The sequence below is a fragment of the Hippocampus zosterae genome, chromosome 21, assembly GCF_025434085.1.
Source record: "Hippocampus zosterae strain Florida chromosome 21, ASM2543408v3, whole genome shotgun sequence".
Lineage (NCBI taxonomy): Eukaryota > Metazoa > Chordata > Actinopteri > Syngnathiformes > Syngnathidae > Hippocampus > Hippocampus zosterae.
In genome coordinates this window covers 1,685,951-1,710,373 of record NC_067471.1, presented here as the reverse complement: position 1 = coordinate 1,710,373, position 24,423 = coordinate 1,685,951, and the positions used below count along the sequence as shown (strand labels likewise).

General features: G+C 46.4%; 1 long non-coding RNA gene and 1 gene segment (V, D, J or C); both read right to left on the bottom strand.

The window, feature by feature from the left end:
- Nucleotides 1-8,792: 8,792 nt before the first annotated feature.
- On the bottom strand, nt 8,793-11,882 carry LOC127593765 (uncharacterized). The gene is made up of 8 exons (XR_007960492.1): nt 10,816-11,882; nt 10,633-10,746; nt 10,196-10,546; nt 9,990-10,102; nt 9,768-9,877; nt 9,452-9,619; nt 9,132-9,289; nt 8,793-9,055 (listed from the first exon to the last, which is right to left on the bottom strand). It is a non-coding gene; the product is annotated as an uncharacterized LOC127593765 (long non-coding RNA).
- Nucleotides 11,883-17,653: 5,771 nt separating this feature from the next.
- Nucleotides 17,654-18,622, bottom strand: LOC127593750 (T cell receptor alpha variable 20-like). The segment is given in 2 exon segments: nt 17,654-18,446; nt 18,528-18,622. Coding segments are annotated over 2 exon segments (537 nt in total).
- Between the last annotated feature and the right edge of the window lie 5,801 nt (nt 18,623-24,423).

The following is a 24,423-nucleotide window of genomic DNA, read 5'->3' as shown; positions in this document are numbered from 1 at the left end:
GTCCTCAGTTACGCCCGGCCTGCCTGTGACGTAACTGAGCGGTTTATTTTCAAACTTCACGCGCTGTAGTCTCGATTTAGATACAGCAGGTAACAATTTTACAAAAAAAATACATGTAAATTGTAGCACAATATATTTTTAATATTTCCCTATGCCACCATAAAGAAGTCATATCTGTGCTTGGAGCAGGGGTTAATGCTAATCGTCATTATTCGCGCCCTTCAAAATTCAGGCTCAACTCTAGACAGAATTGTCAGTGTACTGTCACAAAGGACAAATGTTGAGCTAAGCATGAAATAAATTTACTTACCACGTCTTTTCTGGATATCTCACCGGAGCGTGCATGGGCAACTGTGGGCAAAGAGCGTCGTCGTTAACTGCGAGCGCTGTCCTCCTCCTCCTCCTGGGCAAATCATGATTGTTTCAGGAGGGTTGTGGGGCGACTACTCCAACTCCCCTCCGTTCCTGCGGGGCGAGCACTGGGCGCCTCACCTTCCTTTCCTTTCCCGCCAACTGGTGGGCATTTAACCGCGTCAGGGGCCCAAGATCCCCGACGTTCCCCACTCGCGCTACTCGGAGGCATCCCACCACACGAGGTTGCGAGCGCTGTTATTCTTGCTTCTTGTTCTTGTTCTTGTTCTTGTTCTTGTTCTTGTTCTTGTTCTTGTTCTTGTTCTTGTTCTTGTTCTTGTTCTTGTTCTTCTTCTTCTTCTTCTTCTTCTTCTTCTTCTTCTTCTTAATTGGCGGTTGGCAGCTAACGTTTAGCATCACCGCATACTGTATCGGAGTGTAGCAATACTTGACTGTTGTATACTAAAGTACTGTACGTACGAGGAAAAAAAACAAAAAACACGAAAATTCAAAACTTGTACTTGTACCTTCACCATGTGTGTGTGTGTGTGTGTGTGTGTGTGTGTGTGTGTATTTAAACTGTACTTAAACTGTATTTAAGGGTAGCTCAATACTGGCTGGCCATATACGGGCCAGAGTTGTAAATTGATTTCTGGCCCAAATACTTTACTCCACAACTGGCCCTCATCTGGTTTGCCAGAGTCAAGCCAGTGCCTCCTTTGCCACTCCTGGGCCGTGTTCGGCCGGCCCACATGCATTATGCCAGTGCCGACACAAGGCCAGCTGTGCCAGCTTCATGCGGAATACAGGCCAGATGCCTTTGCTGACTGGGAAGTTAGCTTGGTGTGACACTGATTAAAGTACATATCCGGATAAAAAATATTTTTTATGAGCTTATTTCTTGTTCAAGCCAATACATACAGCATTGTTGTGGAAAATAATTTAGCACGCTCCCAGCATAGTATGTTTTGGTTGTTTATTGTGGCCACATACTTTTGAACAAAGAATCTTTCACTGAAAATTCTCTGTGAACCCCAAACAAGACTTTGACTGAGGAGAGCCCAAAAGATCCTGTGCTTTCAAGACAGTTTGATTGCCTCCACAGACTACTAAAAACTTAATGTTTAAATCGTACATTATTTTGTTTAAAAGCAAGAATTTCAGTTTCATATTAGTGAAATTTGTACTGGAATACGGAGCCTGCATCTAGAATGTTGGTGGTGGCCCGACAACAGTGGCATACTGGTCCAGGGCCATAAAGCCATTGGGCCACCATTAATGTCGGACACATTTCCTGTAGTTTATAACATTACGTACGAATTCAGGATGATCTTAATATATACGGTAGCTTGCGTTTTCCACCTCCTTGTTTTGACAGAATTATCTGTGAACACTTGTTTTTCTTTCTCCACTCAATTTTTCGGGGAAACATGCAGATGCTTGCTTCTGCCGCGAATCTTCCTTTTATTGCCTCAAGTGCCATGGCAACACGATAAAAATTTGCTATGCTATAAAATAATATGTTTCAAGATATCACAGACACTAGGAGGAGGGTGTCCAGTCGACATGGATGACATGAAAGTCTAGTGGACAAGTAACCTTGCCCTGAGGGATGCCACTGTGAAGATGTGGAACGCTGTTGTGAAACTAGTTTGAGTGTCGCAACTGGTAAAATTTCCCATACATGCAGCTGGAACGAACAGATAATTGGTACGCTGACAATACATTTTAGTTGTGTGTGGAAAACTGAAGGTAAATAACAAATGGGATTTTGCTTGTATCACGCTTTTGAAGGCACTTAAAGCACTTTAACAATCCTCATCAGCATCAGGACCAAGTTGGGGCTTTGGTATTTTGCTCAAGGATGCTTGAGCATGGTCACTCGGACTCAGGATTGGGCCCACGACCTTCAGGCTGGAAAATTATCATAATACCACCTCAGCCCCATAAGTATTCTGATTGTGCTGTTGTCAAAATTTCACTTCGGGTTTTTGTTATGGGACCGTTAGAGGAATCTATGAGCAAAATTGTATCATGTTTAAAGTTTCATTTAATCTGGGCACATCTAAACGTTTGGGTGCGTATCCAGCACCCCCAAATTCCTGTGCACAAAGCCGGATGGCTGTTGAAGTCCACAATTAGCACGTCAATACAGGTGGGCGATTACAGGGAAGAGGGCGAAACTCAGTCACAAAAGGGGAATGAATAATTCGGGAACAGCGGTTGAACAACAAAAGATGAATTGAGAACATCCGTCGCGCCCAGGCGACATTGGCCATCCGCAAAGTCTGCAACATGTTAATTCGATGTAGACCAGACAGAAAAGGCGCCAACGTACTAGTGGTTCAATGTTTAAAAACAGGTAACCAATCACTACCGAGGGGCCGGACCGTCGGTGCGGTATGCAAATATCGGGGGCAGTTTTTCCTTGTATGTTACAATAAAAGTCTGAATTGGCGGGAAGGGAGCTCTAGTGTGATCGCGGAGCAACTAAACCGTCGTTTGCTCTCAGAGATCCGCTCCCGCCGATATTGAAGACAATTTTTTTATGTGCCGAGTCATTTCTTTAACTTTGTCCAAGAAAATCTCTGACAGGGACCAACTGATGTGTGTCAAGAAACTGGAGAGTACTTTTTGGAAGCGGTACCAGACTGACTGTGGAGACTCGTTAAGTTTGGCTTTGATGTATCACAACCCTAATTGTGTCACTACCTCAAAAAAATGAGATAAAACAAGATGAAATACATTTTTTGTGTCAATTTTTTTACACCGTGCAACCTGTTGAGGTTTGCAAGTTCAAAACAGATCTCAGGAGGTCCTTGTAAAGGAAGCAACCTTTGTGTGACAGGATGCAACAGGTTACTTTTTGGAAGTGGAACCAGATCGACGGTGGGTGGAAACTTGTAAGTGGGATTTTTTTTTGGGGGGGGGGGGTGGAAGATAATTACCGGTACTTAGTTTTGTTTTAATTAAAATCTGAAACAGAAACTTAGCTAGTTCATGTTATTTTTTTGTTTTGTTTTGTTTGAGCCTAACATTGTCTGAATGTGTAGTTGACATTTGGATGTGGAACCAGATTGAGTATTGAGCCTGGTGAGTGGAAACATTTAAATGAAGTTTAGTCGTTCCATGTTTACATGCTTTGTGTGAAACGTTCACAAACTGTCACGGACATAATATGAAAGGTATTGTTGCATATTAGACATGTCAGGAACCAGCAATTTCTTCAAAACTACAGTAAGCACCATAACCCAAAGTGGCCCACTGGAAAAAAATCTAAATGGCTGTTTTATTTTCATCTTGATTTAGATATTAAATAAAATTAAACACGAAAAAAGTAGTCGTTCGTGATGTTGGTGTCAGGTCCCGGACAAGTCGAGTTAAGCCTGGATCCCAAAACGTAGACGTAAACAAGGTCTCCATAACAAAAATATGTTTTAATGCAATAATCGCACCGACAAAAAGGTAACATAAAGCGCTGGTCAAAACAAGGACCAGAGAGAACATAAAACGAATAGCAAAAAGAGCTTGCACAAAAGGCAAGGAAGAAAAATAAAGACCACGAATACAAACTAAAAACAATGTATCAAAATACACGCGAGCCAATAGCCAGATCACAAAACAAAAATCATACTTACAAAAAGCGGGGGTACCGAGAGTATAAAACGCGAAACACGACGAGGTCAATAGCCAAATAGTCTATGAGCACAGAAAACAGCAATGCAAGAAACAATACTCCGACAACAGGTGCACGGCAGATGAGTCCTTAAATACAGAGTCTACTAATCACAGATTGGCAGCAGGTGCGTACCGAAGTCCGCTCATGCCACCTGCTGGCCAAACCGAAAACAGAATCATGACAGTACCCCCACCCCCTCAACGGACGCCTACTGGCGGACCACCCGGCTTCGACGGGTGTGCAGCAGGGAAAGCGCGGAGAAGGGACGGGTCCAAGATCCAGGAGCGGGGGAACCATTGCCGATCCTCCGGGCCGTAGCCCTCCCAGTCAATCAAGTACTGTAGCCCCTTACCCCTGCGCCGAGAGTCCATGATTTCCCACACTGTGTACACCGGGTCGCCGTCAATAATCCGTGGAGGAGGAGGTGATGTGGGTGGAGGAGCCAGGGGGCTGGCGGTCACAGGCTTAATCAGGGAAACGTGAAAGACGGGGTGCACCTTATGGAGGGTGGCAGCCGGAGCCTGACGGAGACGGGGCTGTTGATGGGACCGTTCCACCTCGAACGGTCCCAAGAAGCGAGGCCCCAACTTGCGCGACGTCCCCACCAGTCATAGATCATTCGTGGACAGCCATACCTTCTGCCCCACCTGATAGCTTGGCGCAGGGCGACGGCGGCGATCCGCAATATGTCGGTTCCTCGCGTCATAGTTGGCTTAGGCTGGACTGAGACGACGTGAGAAGAAGGCACAAGGTCAATCTCTGGTCAACTGGGGATCTCTGCGACAGTACTGCCCCCACACCTGAATCTGAAGCATCCACCTCTACAACAAAAGGAAAAGCTGGGTTAGGATGTTGCAAAACCGGGGGGTTAGTGAAGGCCTTCTTCAGTCCTAAAAATGCATTGTCGGCGTCGGTGTCCCATCTAAATGGAACCTTGACTGAGGTCAACCGGGTCAGAGGTAGGACTCTCTGGCTATAATTCCGGATAAACCGGCGGTAAAAATTGGCAAAACCCAAGAAACGTTGCAACTGTTTCCTGGTGGTAGGTGTAGGCCACTCCACCACCACTTTAATCTTGGCAGAGTCCGCTCTCAGCTGCATCTTCTCAATCACAAAACCCAGGAATGAGATCGACTCGACATGAAACTCGCATTTCTCAGCCGTGACATATAGTCGGTTCTCCAACAGGCGTTGTAGCACAAGTCGGACATGGTGTTGGTGCTCATGAAGGGTACGCGAAAATATCAAAATGTCATCCGAATACACAAAACAACAGACATTCAAAAAATCTCTCAACACATCATTGATGAGACTCTGGAATACGGCCGGCGCATTGGTTAATCCGAATGGCATGACCAAGTATTCAAAATGACCTAGAGGGGTCTTGAATGCCGTCTTCCATTCATCCCCCTCCCGAACCCGGACCAGATGGTAAGCACTGCGCAGATCTAATTTGGAGAAAACAGTGGCAGATTTTAGAGGGGCGAACGCCAAGTCCAATAATGGGAGGGGATATTTATTCTTGATGGTTATCTCATTTAAACCCTGATAGTCGACACAAGGGTGCAACGACTTGTCTTTCTTTTCTATTAAAAAAACCCGCCCCCAAAGGGGAGCGAGAGGGCCTGATAAGGCCAGCCGCGATTGAGTTTTCTATATATTCCCTTAACGCCTCTCGTTCTGTGTGAGAAACCTGATAAAAACGCGAACTTGGAAGAGGGGCGTCGTTCATTAATTTGATGGCACAATCATACGGTCGGTTCAGCGGCAAGGGCTGAGCGCGGTCCTTGCTAAATACTTGACGCGGATCATGGTATTATTCGGGACATTATCCAAACAAATCGCTTCCTGTCGATTGTTACGTGCCGGCCTTCGGTGGTCGGCGGCCGACTGCAAACAGTGAGCATAACAAAACGGACTCCAATTCTCGATAGCGGGACGTTCCCAGGAGATGACGGGATTATGGGTCCTTGACCGTGGCAACCCCAACACTAACGGAACGGGATCTCATTAAGTAAAACCTCCTGTATACAACGTGGTTACCGGAAACCCGTAACCTTAGTGGGCAGGTGATCCTTTTCACCTCCGCCAAGAGTCCTCCATCCAAATCGTAAACGCTTTTTATGTCCGTTAACTCCTCCACCTGACAACACAGTTCGTTTGCCAACATAGGGTCTAAAAAGCAATCATCCGCCCCCGAGTCCACCAGTGCCCGAATAGGAAGAGCCCGTGAGGTACCGTAAACAGTACCGTCTAACTCTAGTCTCTTCTGAAGTACCCAACCGGACTTCTCCCTGCTCGGCTCCAGTGAGACGGTGCTGGATGCAAACTTACAGTTGTCGGTGCGCGTCGCAAGGTGGGTCGGGGTCGCGGGACAGTCGGCCACTCGATGTCCTTGTTGGCCGCAGTAGAAGCAGGATTGTTCCCGAATCCGGGGCCATCTCTCCTCCAGTCCCACACTTCCACCACCCGACTGCATGGGCTCCCACTCGGTATTGGTGGTCCGGGTACCGGAGGGCTGCTCTTTGTCTGGATGGATGCCAGGACTCGTGGGAAGTCAGCCGACCACCCGCACGACGGAGCTGGGAATGGGCGTCCTCCCGTGCTTCTCCACGTTCCCGCTCGCGTTCCCGCAAATGATTGTCTGCAACGAGGGAAAGGCTAATAAGGTAAAGTGGTGCTGTCATCACGGGTTGCCAGTACATCCTTTACGGACGTGTTTAATCCGTGCCGAAACAAGCCACAAAGAGTGCGGTCATCGTAACCACTCTGTGCGGCCAAGATACGAAAATAAATTGAGTATTCGGCAACGGATTGTTTCCCTTGTCGAATACTCAATAGCCGTCCTTCGGCCTCTCTTCCCATAACCGGATGGTGGAACACACGACAAAACTCGGCGACAAAATCTGGAAAGTAAGACCGAAGTACGGGCTTAGCATTGCTCACCTCCACTGCCCATGACGCCACCTGACCAGTCAATAGGCTCATAACAAACGCCACCTTGGTAGAATCACTCTCATAGCCTAATGGCTGGTCAAATGTGAGGCCCATGGATGGTCAAGGCGGTTGTGGTGTAATTGTGTACAGCATGACGATAGAGTCGCGGGGCGAATACGTCAGGGGTGTGCGTCGAGAGCGGGAGACGAGAGAGTTACTGGAGAAAGAATACATGCTTCGGGAAAGCTCATTAAAAGTTATCCACGTTAACACGACAGCTGGACTCACGTGTGGTCAGGATCTTATTCATGTCTATGGGTTCCATAATGATCGGAGTATTCTGTCACGTCCCGGACAAGCCGAGTTAAGTCTGGGTCCCAAAACGTAGAAGTAAACAAGGTCTCCGTAACAAAAATATGTTTTAATGCAATAATGGCACCGACAAAGAGGTAACATAATAAAGCGCTGGTCAAAACAAGGACCAGAGGGAACATAAAACGAATAACAAAAAGCGCTTGCACAAAAGGCAAGGGAAAAAAATAAAGACCGCAAATACAAACTAAAAACAATGTATCTCCGTCCTCACCCTCCGCCTCATCTACGCCAAGACGCTCGCCATCAACTGTGTCATGACACTGGGCCTGTGGTTCGGCGCACCAGAATAGCCAGCGCGGCGCCACCGCTACCATTTCCTGCTGTGCTTGTGTTAGAACTTGTCACTTTTTGCATGTCAGTGAGCTATAAAATGCGTCATTATATCAACAAAAATTGAATAAAAGAATTTTTTTTAAAAGGCTGTTGCTTCCTTATTTTTTGGGATGATTCAAAAGAGGCCACCAAGATTCTACATCCAGAGAAACTAAAAAGTCATGAATAAAATACAAAGAAGATATAAAATCAGCATGATTACTAATTGTTCAAATAGTAGAAAGCCATTTTGAAAAAAAAATCAACAATATAGACCTGGATGAATGAGAGTCAAGTCAAGTCAAGTCACCAGTATTTATAGAGCACTTTCAAACAGCCATCGCTGCATACAAAGAACCCACACATAAAAAAAAAAAAAACCCACATCATTTAGCAAGCCTATTGTTATTTATTTTGTGAGCATGAGTTAAAAGTGACTTCAGCTATTTCAATGTGAGTGTTGGTGTGCGTGATATCATTTGTGTCTCTGCTGCTCTTTCCACAGGAAGCGGTCGCCATGGCACCTGCGCCACAGATGACAGCGGTGATGGTTTCTGTCTCAAAAGCTGACTGGGACAGGATGATTGATGTGTGGAGGAAATGAAGGTCAGGTAGAACGAGGAGCATTGCTTTCTGTAATTTTTCAACAGGTCTGATTTCAGGGCGATAATTGGATGGTCGTTGTTGGTACTTTATTGCATTTAACAGTGAGGTCATCAAAGTTGTGTTCATATTCGTGCGCAGAGTGGGGATGCGCAGTAGCAGTCAGCAGCACTGGCCCTTGTTGGTCTCCGGATCGATATTTATGCGGACCTTTCGCATGCCCGGGGATCGGATCCCCAACCCGACCATCCCCCTTGGTTATGAAGGAATGCCCACCCTTCAAAATAAAACACCGGGCCCGGCGCACCCACGGTCCAACCTCGGGTGCTGCAGACCCCCTGGACCACCACCGTCGGCCACCGCGCTGCCGTGGACAATGGCCACGGGGTCGAAGTGCGGGGGCGGGGTCGCGACCCGTCCCCCTCCCTCACGCTACATAGCTCCTAGGATGGCGATTCTCCCCCCTCCCCCTCCTGCCCCCTCAACCCGTTTCCCCCCTCTCCTGATCCCCTCAACTCAAGAAGTCCGGCGGCGGTGGCGCGGGGCGTCGGGGACAGGCTCAGATGAGGGCCCACGTCCCTAGTTCCACAACCACACGTCGGCGGCCGTGGCACGATGGTCGCCCCCCCTTGCGAACTGGTGATGGTGCAGGGGAGAGGCAGCAACCACGGTGGCGGAGCAGGACTCTTTAGTCGTAGCGCTGCTCCCCTCAATCCGAGGAAGGGCCAATAAAAGGCGGCCTAAACACGCCCATCACCGCCACCGATCGGCTGGAGACCCGCCTCCAGCAGATTCATCCTTCATGCGGGCGAAACAAATACAAATACAATAACCGGACTGCTTTCCTGGAAATCGGCGCTTGGAATGTACGAACCCTGATGGACAATGCAAGAGCAAAAAGACCGGAGCGCAGGACTGCCATCATCGCCCTTGAGATTCAGAAGCTCCCGAGACTCTCCGAGACCCATCTCCCTCGTGCCGGGCAGATCGAGGAGGCTCGGCATGGGTACACCTTTTTCTGGAGCGGACGAGCTGTGGAGGAGAGAAGAATTCACGGTGTAGGGTTCTGCATTAAGTCACGTCTGGTTAGGGATCACAACATCATCCCCGTAAGAACTTCTGAGAGACTCATGTCCATCACCCTACCTCTGTGTCAATCCCAATCCCTTGTGATCATCAGCGCCTAGCACCTACCCTGGACGCCTCGGAGGAGGCGAAGGAGTCCATCTATGCCGCGCTGCGTGGCCTGATCCTCCGCGTCAACCACCGGGATAAGCTCTTGGTTCTGGGGGATTTCAACGCGCGGGTGGGCCGGGACCATCAGCTTTGGGGAGAGATTCTGGGGAAGGAAGGCGTTGGCAACTGCAACAAAAATGGAGAACTACTCCTTGGTCTCTGCGCAGAGACGGAGATGGTAATAACCAACACACTGTTTCGGATGGCCAACAAGCACAAGACCACCTGGCAACATCCAAGACGGCCACTGGCACCTGATCGATTACGTCCTTACCCGCATCTGCGACCGAGCGGACGTCATGGTCACGAGGGCCATCCGCTCCATAGATGACGGATGGTCCGATCACAGGCTTGTAGCCTCAAGACTTAGGCTGAAGATCGTGCCTGCGAAAAGAAGGAAGAAGATCCCCAAGAGGATACGTTTCAATGTTGGGCTGCTGAGGAATCCCGAAGTCCTCGAACAGTACCAGACATCCCTCACGGATGGACACTCAACCTCGGATGCTTCCTGCCACTGTCCACTCAGACTGGGAGCACTTGAAAACTGCGCTCACCAAATCCGCGGAAGAGGTCCAGAAGAGAAGAAATCCCGATTGGTTTGCCGAAAACCTGGAAGAAATTGAGCCAATGATTTCAAGAAAGAGAGAGGCTCGCATTGCATGGCAGAACTGCGTTTCCTCCAAGAGACTTGAAGAAGCCTACCGGGCGGCCAAGAGTGAAGCACAGAGAGAGAGCCGGAGAATCCAAAATCAATGGTGGGTCAACTTTGCCCACCAAATGAAGAGTTTCGCTGACCGTCACGATACCAGATCCTACTTCGAAGCAATGAGGAAGATCATCGGTCCGGCTCACAGTCCTCCAATGGCTGTGAAGGCAAAGGACGGCACAATCCTGCAGGAAAAGGAGGATACTTACCAGCGATGGAATTAGCATTTCATGGAGCTCCTGAATCGTCCGACATGCGCAACAGACGGCTTCCTCGATCCTGTCCCCCAGCACCCCGTGCAACACTGGATGACGGAGCTGCCGACTCTCCGGGAGATCTCCGGAGCCCTGAGGAGGATGAGGAAGAACAAAACTGCTGGAATCGACGACATCCCCGTAGAACTTTTACAAGCTGGGGGGGCAAATCTCCTCACCCGCCTCCACACCTTCATCCTTCAATGCTGGGTCAAGGAGACGGTGCGTGGGGAACTGAAGAACTCCGTCATTGTCACGATATTCAAGAAGGGCGACAAACTCGACTGTGGAAACTATCGTGGAATTTCCCTGCTGTCAACTGCTGGAAAACTCATCTGTCGTAAACTGGCCGACCAACTCACCTGTCTCGCTGAGCGGGTTCTTCCGGAGTCCCAGGCGGGCTTCCGTCCAGGAAAGGGAACCGCGGACATGGTGTTCTGCGCCAGACAGCTCCTCCCTCTAGCAGAGGGAGTTCCACGCTATCTTTTATGATCTGGCCAAAGCATTTGATTCTGTGCCCCGAGCAGCACTCTGGAAAGTGCTGGAACGTCAAGGCTGCCCCCCCAAATTCATATCCCTCATCCGGCTGTTTCACGATGGCATGAAGGGTTGCGTCCTGACTCAGGGCGAAATGACTCCCCCATTCCCGGTTCGGACCGGTGTCAAACAGGGCTGCACGGTGGCGCCGACGTTGTTCTGCCTCTACATCGCCACACTCATCCACCACGTCACCCCTGTCCTCTACGCTACCAAACTGAAGGGTCGCTCTTCAACCTCAGCCGTTTGAGGAGCAGGCGGGGGACCATGGTCACGACCGTCAGCGAACTCCAGTACGCTGATGACAATGCTGCAGTCTCCAACTCCTCCGGGGGCCTACAGCTCATCGCGGACGGTTTCGCCGCGGCGTACAGGACCTTTGGCCTCTCCGTCAACACCAAAGAGACAAAGACCCTCCACCTGAACCATCGTCCACCCCAAATCACCATAGACGACGAACCCATCGAGCAGGTCTCTGCGTTCCCTTACCTGAGCAGCATTATCCAGCAGGACGCCGGCCTCACGGAGGACCTCACTCACCGTATCCAGCCAGCCCACACAGCCTTTGGACGCCTCGGTCGTCGGGTCTTCAGGAATCACGCCATTTCCACCAACACGAAGATCATGGTGTATAAGTCTGTCGTCCTCCCGACCCTTCTCTATGGCGCCGAATGTTGGACCCTCTATCGGAGCAGCATCAAGAGGCTCGAGAGGTTCCACCAAGGACGACTCAGATCTCTCCTCATCGTTTCCTGGGAGGAGAGAGTGACTAATAATGAGATCCTCACCCGGGCTGGCCTCACGAGTATCGAGGCCATGATCACCCTGGCCCTACTATGGTGGGCCGGCCACGTGCAGCGTATGAGCGACGACCGTCTCCCGAAGCAGCTCCTCTACGCGGAGTTGCTGGAGGGCACCTGTCCCCGCGGTGGCCCGAAAAAATGATTCAAAGATCAGCTAAGGGTCATCTTCAGCGATGCCGGATTCCCGGATTGCCGGCACAGTGGGCTTACCTGGCCGCGGATCGGGCGGCCTGGCGTGGGGCTGTGCGGTGCGGGGTCCGGGTCCTCGATACTCGACTCCACGCGTCGCTGCGGAGGAGGACCGGCGAGCGCGGAGGAAGGAGAGGGCCCGGCAACCGCCCGGCCCCCAACCCACTTCTGTCAATCCTGCGGGCGGGGTTTTCGGGGAAGACTGGGCTTCCACAGTCATCGGAGACACAAGCACCAGGAGCCGTCGCCTTGTCCTGGGGGCCGCATTCCTCGATAACGAGGGCCTTCACCGACCAAAATATTGGCTTATAAGCCATTGAGGAGGCTTCTTCTGGTACACACGAAGCCCCATGATAAGGTGTCGAACAACAGTGCCCTTCAAAAACCTTGATGACCAGAAACAAATTTAAATGTGGACTCCTCAGACCACAGCCCACTAGGGTGGAAAAAAAGTATTTCAATTTTATTTCAATTTTGCAGATCAACATCCAAACTTCAGAATTGGGGTTTGGATACTCGATAAACCGTTCCTCTGTAAGAGGTGAGTGTGATGAGTTCAGGAGCAGGAAATGTTCTTGTAACGAGAATGTGGCATGTATGCCACTGTGGGAGTCACAGCACAGTAGAAAACTGCAGAGTGCTGAAGCGACACATTCTCGATGTGCCGGTGCACTCGCTACCTGTCATGCTGACCGACATTCTGGTCCTGCCATTTAATGGTTTGCCTTTTCCTAAGGGGGAAAGGAAGTGTGGCGCTTGTCCAGGAAGTTGTTTGTACAAGAATATATAATGACTACTCATTGACATTTTGGCATAAACGTATGACAGTGTCACCCGACTGCCTTTTGATGCCAGCATTTCAGTCGTGACCGCCACCAGCTCGATGATGAACAGCAAAGTGATCATGAGCAGCAACCAAGCTGACAGCAACATACTGAAGACATTTCTGTCAACTCTGCTTCTCCTTCTGAACTCAAGCTCTGAACTCACAATCTCATCGTGTAACTGAAGCTCCTCCCTGATCACGTGAAGCCACGGCCCAAGCTGCCTTTTACTTTTGCATTGGTTTCTCTACTTACGAATGTCTATTCGGATGAAGTTTTCAAGTTACGAAACGCCTGAACAGAAAAATATTGCCTCTTGTTGCGAAGGAAATTTCAAGATACGAAAAGGTAAAAATACAGAATGGGCAGCTATTCGCAGCTCTGAACGCAACATACTGAGAGCTGCTCTGCCATTGACTATTACCGAGGATCATTCTGGCATCCTATTGGCTAAAAAGGAACTCTGCGTGTGTGTCTGTGTGTGTAGATCGGTAAATAGATACATGTCTATGCAGCATCCTTGTCATTTGCCCCTCGGGCCATGAGGGTTGACCGTTTTATGTAAACGTGAATCACCCAGAAAAAGTGTTCATGTCAGGTCCATCAATTTGACATTCAGACATAAAACACAAGGAGTAGACAGTAGACTAAATTCTGGTACCAGGGGGGAACGAGAAGAAGCGTTGATTTTAGTTGTCCCTAAAATCAACTCTCATTTATTGGGAATCTAATACATGGGTGTGTCCAACCTAAAGAATGAGGGCTGTTGAAGACACACTGAACTTGTTTGACTATGTGTGTGTACGTGAGTGTAAATTACGTACATGTGTGCAATTGTTACAACTGCCTCCCAGTGCACTAAGCATTCTTATCTTATAGATGTGAGCATATCTTCATGAAAAGCATTATATTTCGAAATATTTATCATGAATAATATGCAAATGTATGATAACTAAGAACAATCAACCTAACAATTCACCAGTCGGGCAATCACTATGCTGATGTTTGCCTTAGACATTTTCAAAGGATTGTTGGAATCCGATTGTTGGAGCAAAAGTCCTTGTGTCAGTTCTTGACAAATCGCCAGGCAAAAACCTCTTCTGAGAGAGAACATGAACGAAAGAGGGCAAAAAACGACGAGGGCACACTTTAAAGTTAAATAACCATAATTTTTATTCTTTAGTCTATTCTTTGCTTTTACATTAAGCACAATTCTCATTTATTGTTCAATAATGTAATTGTCACGTGTATGTTGCATATTTTGATGCACGCATTTCCTTTATAATACATTTCTGCATTTGCAGTTTGACCAGTGTTGTCCGTTGCTCTTTTGGTAACTGGATATTCTGTTTGAAAAGAGATATTAAAAGTACAAAAACATGTCGTTATTTGACTTGTGTTTGAATATTTAAACAGCAAGATTTTTAAATTTTCAACGAAAAAAAGAATACCGTATAACAATCGAAATACAAATCGAAATACGGGTTTCGTTTTCGATTCCATGAAGTTATCACCGACAGCATTTATCTTATTGACCAACAGATGGCGAAAGCACAACGCCGGAAGACGATATCGTGACCTGTATCGTCCTGCTCCATTTCTAACCCAAATTGCACAACGCGAACTGTGCATGGTGAATTTTGTTGGAACCCTTTGTGAAAGAACTAAAGAATAAGTAGCAAAAAAAAAAACAAAAAACCCAGTGGAAATCTGAAATAGGTGTTGAATTCTGTCATGTTCCTGTTCTGGGCCTGGCCAGCAGGTGGCAGACTGAGCGCATTTACTGGCTGCACACATGCTGCCAATCTGTCAATTAAGGAACTGTGTATTTAAGCACCTGCAATCTGTCTTCTGGTTGTCGGAGTATTGTTTATGCCTTGCTGTTTCCATGCTCATAGACTATTCTTGCTATAGATCTCGTCGTGTTTCGCTTTTGAAGTCTCGGTACTAGTGATGGGTCCATGAGGCCTCATGAGGCGTGTCGACACACTGACACACTGTGTTGACACTGTGCTGATACTGTGTCACTGACCACTGCCACCTGCTGGACCTTCAAGATCCCTGCAGCCAACCCACTTAACAGACTGAACTGACTGATAAATTGTTTTGTATATTCAACATATAAAATATACAATTCAGTAATAAATTGGCAAAAGGTGAAGGTAAGATATAAAAAAAGGAAAAGAAAATAGTCATCATCACAAATATGTGTTCAAAGGAGTAGAAAGAAGCAAAAAACCTACCCCGAGTCCTACCCCTTCTTATATATGAATTGATCATTTTTCTAAATAGGAAAGAAAGTCTAAATATCAACAAATGCTTTTACCCTTATGTATGCTGTACTAATACATTTTTACAACATTAGGTTTGTATATACAGTACATACTCTTTAGAGCACATGTATATGTCGATTTTCTCATATTCATAATGGATGCTACATTTCATTAATATATTAAATAATCTCATCAATGTATTTCTGATGTATTGCTATATTTCATGAGTGTATCGAATTTATCACCTTAATTCTGATTTGTGTAGTTGTCTTGTACTACTCTCGAATTCATTTTTAATCTCAGCAAGAGAGTTCCTCATTTTACTGGTCCGTTTCAGAATCATTCCACAGATTTACACCTATTACAGATACACTCCTTTGTGTGATGTTCGTTCGTGTTTTGGATTTTTTTGTATAGATTAGTACCCCCTAAATTATGACAACTTTCTCGAATTTTAAAAAGCTTCTGGATCTTTTGGCAAAGGTTATTATTGTGTGCTTTGTACATTAATTGGCCGATTTTGAAGTCAATCAGGTCATGAGATTTCATTGTTTAATTTGATAAACAGTGGATTTGTGGGTTCCGTCCATTTGGAGCCAGTGATTGTTCCGATTGCTTTGTATTGTAGTTTTAAAACAGTGTTTTACTGGCATTTCCCCATATTCCCACACAATAGGTCAAATATGGAAGTAATAAAAGTATAAGGTGTACAAGGATCTCTTATTCAGCACATCCTTAGTTTTTGGGAGGATCCCTATGGTTTGGGATATTTTTCTTTTATCTATTATGTAGCTGCCAGCACGGTTTTGCATCTACAACTGTTGCAAAACATTTTCATAAGGTCATTCATCGATTTGATGATGAAGTGTATACAATATCATTCACATCCATGCATTCATTTTGCAACATTCAATGTGTTCAAATAATGTGAAGATCATTTGAATGAGGATGCTTGTGGGCTTTTATTTCACAAATTTTTATTGAGAAAAATAAGATGCTCCAATGTTTTAAACTTCAGCCTGTTGCGTCTTTTACAAGCGATTTCTCCTGCTGTGGAGAACACACGCTCACAAGGGACGGATGAGGCTGGCGTACAAAGGAACTCCTTTGCGAGGTGGGAGAGGTTTGGGAAAGAAGTGTGTTGGTCCTTCCAGTACAGCTGCTTCCTGGAACCTTGATTGTCAAACATGGAGTGGAGAGTCAACCAATAATAATTACTGATTGTCAATTAAATCATCAACATAGCAACCGTGAAAAGATGAGTGAACGTTTGTATACCTGGCGTAATACTGGGTGTATCGCGAACTTCATTCTCATGCTTGGCCCGATAATGCCTCAGCATGGTGGAGGTGCTTCTGTTGGTGTATGACAATTCGACTTGGCAAATTCGACATTTCACCTGTAATGAAATGTGAATAAGAAGTAACTAAGAGTTACCTTGAAATGTATTCGGATTAGAATGGTACAACACATGTCAATAATCTGAGAGGCACTCGGCGACAGAAGGCGATTTGAATAAATAAATAAATAATACCTTATTCTCCAGGACATCAAAATGGTCCCACACGGCGGATGATTTGCGTCTCTGCTCCATAATTGGCAAGGAAGGCAAGGCACGAACACGAAGTCTGCACTGACACGAACTTCGACAAGCGATCGTGAGTGAGGTCTGGCTTGTTTCGGCAAGTGGCATTGTGTCGCCAAACCCACTTCCTTATAAACATTGTGCGGCGGGCTTTTGCTGCGTCAACGCCCTCTGCACTGAGTCGACGCCCCCTGGACTAAGTGGCGCAGCCTGTACTGTGCCAAGCAGCCGATGCGGTCTAAACTGCACCGGTGCAGTTCACGTGTCAATTAGCAGCCTGGACTGTGTCAACGCAGCCGATGTGTCAATTAGCAGCCTGGACTGTGTCAACACAGTCGATGTGTCAATTAGCAGCCTGGACTGTGTCAACGCAGCCGGTGTGTCAATTAGAAGCCTGGACTGTGTCAATGCAGTTCACGTGTAAATCACGTGACGTAATGAAGCAGCACATGCATCGACACGTGGTTTGCTCTGTGAGCCCGGCGCATGTGTCAAAGCATCGGTGTCGCTGGACCCATCACTACTCGGTACCAATGGTTTTGTAAGTATTGGATTTTATTTTGTGATTTGGCTTTCTCTTGCGTGTATTTTGATACATTGTTTTTGTTTGTCTTTGTGTTCCTTAGTTTCCTCACTTGCCTTTTGAGCAAGCGCTTTTTGTTGTTCGTTTTTTGTGCCCTCTGGTCCTTGTTTTGACCAGCGCTTTATGTTATCTCTTAGTCGTGGCGATTTTTGTATTAAAAACATATTTTTGCAACGGAGACCTTGTTGACGTCTACACTTTGGGGGTCCAAACTTAATACGGCTTGTCCGAAACGTAACAAATTCTGGTTCATTAACATTATTTAAATAACCATAATCGTAGCACTACTTCTACAACTGCTACTACTACAAATAATAATATTAATAATTACTATTTTTCAATAATAAATATAAAAATATTAACAGCTTTCTTGCTTGGCTGACAATGTAAAGTTTGCCGATAAATGTTCAACCATCAAAATATACAACCCAACACTTTCGTTGTTTTTTTTTTCTCACAATATGTAATCATTGCTTTGAAAATCCAACGGGCCGATATGTGTGACATCAGTGATGTCTTCAAAGATATAAAATCACAGGAGCTGACCAAAGTTATGGTGACGGCAGTTTGTTCCCTGTGTGTTGACAGCAAAAACGGGAACGAGTGTCATCTGCGTGAGAGAATTCTTGCGATTGAAAGATGGTACCGCATAAACATGAACTTTCCACGATTAACTTTATGAGGACAAAACATGTGAAGCATTCATTTGACAAATTCAAATCAGCAAATTTACCCAACACTCACAAAATAGCTACCGGTACTTACAAAAAGGCCGAACTCAGAATCGAACTCCGTAACTCCTGGACTCCGGTGAGGCCATGCCCCCAAAGTCACTGATGAGATGAGGCGGGTGCAGATGTTTTTGTGCAGGCACGCCAGTGGATGTGTCAGTGTGGTCTGCAAGCCGCAGTAGAAAACTCCCGAGTCAATGGGCTTCACGCGTTCAATATACAGAGGAGCGTGCCGAGGGCTGGCATCCATGGTGGAGCGAAACCTTTCAACGTACTTTTCCGCCTTCTTGCCATGACCAATCTTAAAAGGGCTCAGGATGAACTCGGGCGATGCGTTGCCTTCTTGTTTGTACCACACCATGTAGTCAATGTTCCCTGCTCTGTCAGAGCTGCAGTCCAGCGTCACTGCTGCACCCTCCACGGTGTGGACATCCCGCTCCTGCTGGTGCACCATCTGGCCGCAAAAATCTGGCCACCATCCTGTCACAAAAAGGACACAAATGCGGTCAGGCATCAGTTGAACTTGGCTTTGGCCTCAGATGACCTTACCAAGACTCCAAGCAGCCATCATCGCACATAGAAGCGCCTGACTCATGTCTGCACTCGCAGTCTGCATGAACGCTGACTTGTCACTGAGGGGGCCGGGCCTTCGCTTTCTGTAGCAGTGACATCACAGACTTCGCAGTGCAAGCTGCGGCACTTAGTCCAGGGGGCGTCGACTCAGTGCAGGGGGCGTTGACGCAGCAAAAGGCCGCACAGTGTATCCTAAGGAAGTACGTCTGGCGACACGATGCCGATTGACGAAACAAGCTAGACCTCACCCTCGCTCGAGTAAAAATATGTTTGGGCAATATGGAAAACACACTGATAATCAGAAAAAAATGTGTCCGTCAGACTTCTAGCGTCATGTCGGCTGTCATATAATAGGCTACTATTATATGAGAAGTGCTTTATGAACGTTTGTACTGTACGTCATACTCCAGTTGATTGAGAGGTCCCGCCTATAAGGGGGAGTTCCGGAAAGTGACTCAGAGTGAGCACACCGCAAGTTTGATGACTAGCAGACTATCCACTGCTGAGACGCGCTTCACTCGAGTGACGTTGCTACAGTACGTGCATATTATGGAGCAGCTTCCGGACAAATACAAATTGTCCGCCGCGAAGAGCCATTTTGATCTCCTTTTGGAGAAAAAGGTATTCATTAAAATCTCCTTGTCTCACCAAGTGCCTCTCGTATTTTTGACATGTCTTATTCCATTGTGTGTGTGTCTTCTCCACAACAGGGGAAATAGCATGCATTAAATGCAACAGACTGAAATGTAAAACACTGGAGCATCTTATTTTTCTAAATCAAAAATGGGGAAGACAAAGCCCACAAGCATCCTCATTCACATGATTTTCACATTATTGAAACACATTGAATGATACAATATGAATGCATGGATGTGAATGATATTGTCAAGGGTCAATGTCATCTTTATTGTCAAATATGCTTTATGTATGACATGCAGCATAGATGAAATTTCTTCCTCTCAATCCTCAGTGCATACATGCATGTAAACATGCTGTGCATTAAACACACACAGCTAAGAAAGGATAGCAGCTACACTAAATAAAAAATACATGTAATCTGAACAGTACAGACAATATAAACAGCATAAATAACAACATAAACAATGGCGCTTGTGGCTACACTGAGCTTTTAACTCATTCAGTCCCAGTCATTGGGTAGAGTGAGGTAGTGCATTGTATACACGTCATCATCAAATCAGTTTGTTCAGTCTGTCAAGTGGGTTGGCTGCAGGGATTTTGAAGGTCCAGCAGGTGGCAGTGGTCAGCGACACAGTATCAGTACAGTATCAACACAGTGTGTCATTGTGTCGACACGCCTCATGAGGCCTCATGGACCCATCACTAAAAGACCGGACTACAAACGAAAACAATGTATCACAAATACACGCAAGAAAGCCAAATCACAAAACAGAACCAGTACTTACTCTACCATGGGTACCGAGAAATACAAAGCGGAATCACGACGAGGTCTAAAGCCAACTAGTCAATGAACAGCGAAACAGCAATGCAATAGGCAATACTCCGACAACAGGTGTACGGCGGAGGAGTCCTTAAATACTGAATCTATTAATTACAGATTGGCAGCAGGTGTGCCAGAAAGTCTGCTCATGCCACCTGCTGGCCAGACAGCAAACAGAAACGTGACACATGAAGGATGATTCATAACAAGGGAAGTTCTAGTACCCGGAATCCGGAAGCCCTATGCAGTTGCGCAACCTCAAACCAGTCCCATTCGATAATCCAGAATAATTGTCTCCGCGCCGCTATTTACTCTCATTGGATCCAATACGGCGACATGTAAGTTACTCCATCGTCATAGGTTTTCTTGGAATCACGAACGATTTTTGATATCATTCATTTAACATTTACGTCCTGTAGATCGTCGCATCCAAACGAAGAGGAAGGATAATGACGAAGGAATGCATCCAATTCGCTGCTCAGCGTAAATTGCTTGTGGCTCGACGGACAGTCGAGTAAACGAACGTTTCCTGGAATGCTTTACTTGTTATCATCCTAAAAACCTTCCACGAACTGGACCGCTAATTAGAGAGAAGGCAAGTTCCATAGCGCTAACGATGGGCATCGAGGTCTTCAAAGTGTGCCCGTGGCAAGCTTCAAAAATTCGTTGCACGACATCATCGGAGCAATACTGTCTTGTGTGGTGATCGAGGGGAGGTCAAGTTAGAGTGAGTGGAAAGAAAAGCTTCCAGGTCTGTTACTCGTATAATTTCATAGCAAATAGTCCTAATTTTGTGACGTGTCTTGTTATACTGTATTTTGTTCACATACCGCTACTGTATACTGCAGTTTTTGTGTTATTCACAGTTTTTGGACCATATATTTTTGCATTTTATTGCATGTGTTGTTATACATGTACAATATTTTGTTAAAATACTTGCATATTCATCAAGGACATGTACCATAGTCCTTTCCCACAAAGGGACATTCTGTTAGAAGGAACGATTGGATGAAAATAAATGAATACATTTAATGTTAAATTTAAATGTGCACTCTTGAGACCGAGCGGCCCCCGGTGGTCAACTGGTTAGCATGTCTACCTCATGGTTAGCATGTCTACCTCACAGTGCAGAGGTGCAGGGTTTGATTACGGCAATCCTGTCTGGAGTTTTCATGTTCTCCCTGCGTGGGCTTTCTCTGGGTACTCCCCCGCCCCCCCACACACATTCCAAAAACATTCATGGCAGGTTAATGAAACTCTAAATTGTCCCTTGGTGTGAGTGCGAGTGTGAGCGTGGATGGTTGTTAGTGTCTGTGTGCCCTGCGATTGGCTGACCACCAGTTGAGGGTGTCCCCCGCTTACAGCCCAAAGACTGGGTTTGACTTAAGCATGCCCCACGACCCTTGTGAGGACAAGCGGATAAGAAAATGGATGGATGGATGATTTTTTGCCATTCACAGTCTTCGAATACATGGGGATCATCTCTGATAAATGAATTTGGGGTCTTTTCCTGACCTCCCATTTCCAAGTGGCGTTCAAAAATTCCATCCTGGCCTTATTTGAGACATGTCATAATGAAGGTCAATCTTGCTTATTTATTGACACGTGTCACGTTTCGGGCATGTTTAGAATCCCGAAAAACGTAGACGCTAACAAGGCCTCTGTAACAAACGAATACTTTAATATATAATCAAACCGACAACGAATTTAACATAAAACGCTGGTCCAAACAGGGAACAGGGAGAACACGAAACAAAAAGTGCTTGCAACAAAAGGCAAGGGGAGAAAACAAGAACTGAGTCTACAAACGAAAAACTATGTATCAAAATGCACGCGAGAAAAGCCAAACCACAAAATAAAAACAAAAGCAAAATAAATGGTACAGAGAAGCCAAAAGCAAAAACACGACGAGATCGAGAGCAAAAATAGGTCTATGAGTATGGAAGCAGCAAGGCAATAAACAATACTGCAACAACAGGAGAACAGCAGAAGAGTCCTCATTTACAGAGTCCCATAATAATAGATTGGCAGCAGGTGTGCACCCAGAAGTGTGCTCATGCCACCTGCTGGCCAGACCGAAAACAGAACCGTGACAATACGAGGGTGTGGCCTCGTTACACAGCCATTGCCGCTTTCAAGAATATGCAGCTCGACATAACAATGTGTGGGGGTGTGAAAGTAAGTGTCAGAGGTCCTGTGGCTGCCGTTGTCTTCTGTCTCAGGAACATAGTCAAGGTATTGTTCTTGTTTCTTCATCAACAAACATGTTACTCCCAGTATAGAAAAGAGTAAAATATGAGATAATTTACAATTATTCCAACAAAAACCTTCCTTTTTGGGGCGACTATTTTCATATCTCATTGCAGGGAAATAGTGCCTCACCAGTCGATATTGAAGAAGACTTAGCTAATCCAACCTTTTTGAGCAAAGAGAACTTCATTGTTCAGCAAGCAACACACAGCATCAAACAACAATACATGTGGCTCCATGACACATTTTACAAGAAAATGGAAAATGTCCATTTGACTCAGGATAGCATCCAATAAAAGACGATATGTGCTACACAGTCACTTTCAATGCAGTCAAGGAAAATAAATTTACATAATCCACAATCAGCATTGGTGCATGGACTCATGAAGCCTGCTCATATCAGGGGTCAACACGACATTAATAATTGTTCATCTCATCATCACACTTGTGATTCTGAATCTGACACGTCCATTTTGGCGACCCTGAGCGGCTTACTTACACGAGGGAAAAGTTGCTGCGCATTGGGGAGTCTACGCTCGGTCTTTTTTCACCAGCACACGAAAATCCACAAGGTTTTTCTGAGCTAATCGCGAGCGGAGCGGCTGCGCTGTACGGAGCATGGAAACGCCGCCGGAGGAGGGGGAAGCGAGCCGGCGTGCTCGTCAAGCTCCGGCTGCGCGGATTTCGAACCCCGCTCCCATCGATCCATCTTGCTAATCTACGATCTTTGCCAAACAAGATGGATGAACTTCTTCTCCTCACAAAGACCAACAAAACATTTGCACGTTCTGCTGCGCTCTGCTTCACTGAAACCTGGCTCAGTGACCGCCATCCAGATCCCGCGCTACATCTACCCGGCTTCCGCCTTCTCCGAGCCGACCGCGACACGGAACTATGAGGGAAATCGAAAGGTGGTGGGATTTGCTTCTATATCAACGAAGAATGGTGCACTGATGTCATGAAGCTCGACGCACACTGCAGCCCGGACCTGGAGTCGCTGTCTTTAAACTGCAAGCCATTCTACTCGCCATGTGAGTTCACCTCCTTTTTACTAGTCGGTGTTTACATTGCGCCACAAGCTAACGCTAACACAGCGATACAAACGCTAGCCGAACAAGTAAACAAACTCGAACTAAAATACCCACAGTCACCCCTGATCATTTTGGGCGATTTTAATAGAGCACATCTTAACCGTGAACTTCCCAGATATAAGCAGCACATCGACTGTTTCACCAGAGAAGGCAACATTCTAGACCACTGCTATACAACAATCAAAAATGCATACCGATCGGTCGCCCGTGCAGCATTGGGTCTTTCTGACCACAATTTAATCCACTTAATACCTACATACAGACAGAAACTCAAATGTGTTAAACCGGTTGTCAAGACTGTGAAAAAAATGGACGGATGAAGCAAAGCTAGCTCTACAAGAATGCTTAGACTGCACTGTTTGGGGCATCTTTGAAACTTCAACGGGCACACTCGATGAATACACAGACACTGTAACATCATACATCAGTTTCTGTGAGGACATGTGTGTACCAACGAAGTCCTTCCGCTCCTTCAACAATAACAAGCCATGGTTTACTCCCAAAATCAGGCAACTCAGGAAAAAGAAAGAGGCCGCATTTAGAAGTGGAGATCGGGCACTGTACAAACATGCCCGAAACCAATTGACAAAGGAAATTAACATCGCAAAGAGAAGCTATGCAGAGAGGCTGAAAAACCAGTTCTCTGCTAACGACTCTGCATCTGTATGGAATGGCCTGAAAGCAATCACTAACTATAGAATGCCATCCCCCCAAACAGTGAAAAATAAGGGTTTTGCTAATGAACTAAACATGTTTTTTCTGCCGATTTGAAAAGGACACCCCCATTTCCCACACACACCCACCTCTACCAGAAACCACTCTACCTACCCCCCCACCCTCTTTTTCTCCACTACAGATCCACGAACAGGACGTGAGACGGCTCTTCAAGCAGCAAAAGATCAAGAAAGCTCCGTGACCCGACAAAGTGTCCCCCTCCTGCCTGAAAGTCTGCGCTGACCAGCTGGCTCCGGTCTTCACACAAATCTTCAACAGATCCCTGGAGCTGTGTGAGGTCCCATCCTGCTTCAAACAGTCTACCATCATCCCAGTTCCCAAGAAATCGGCAACATCG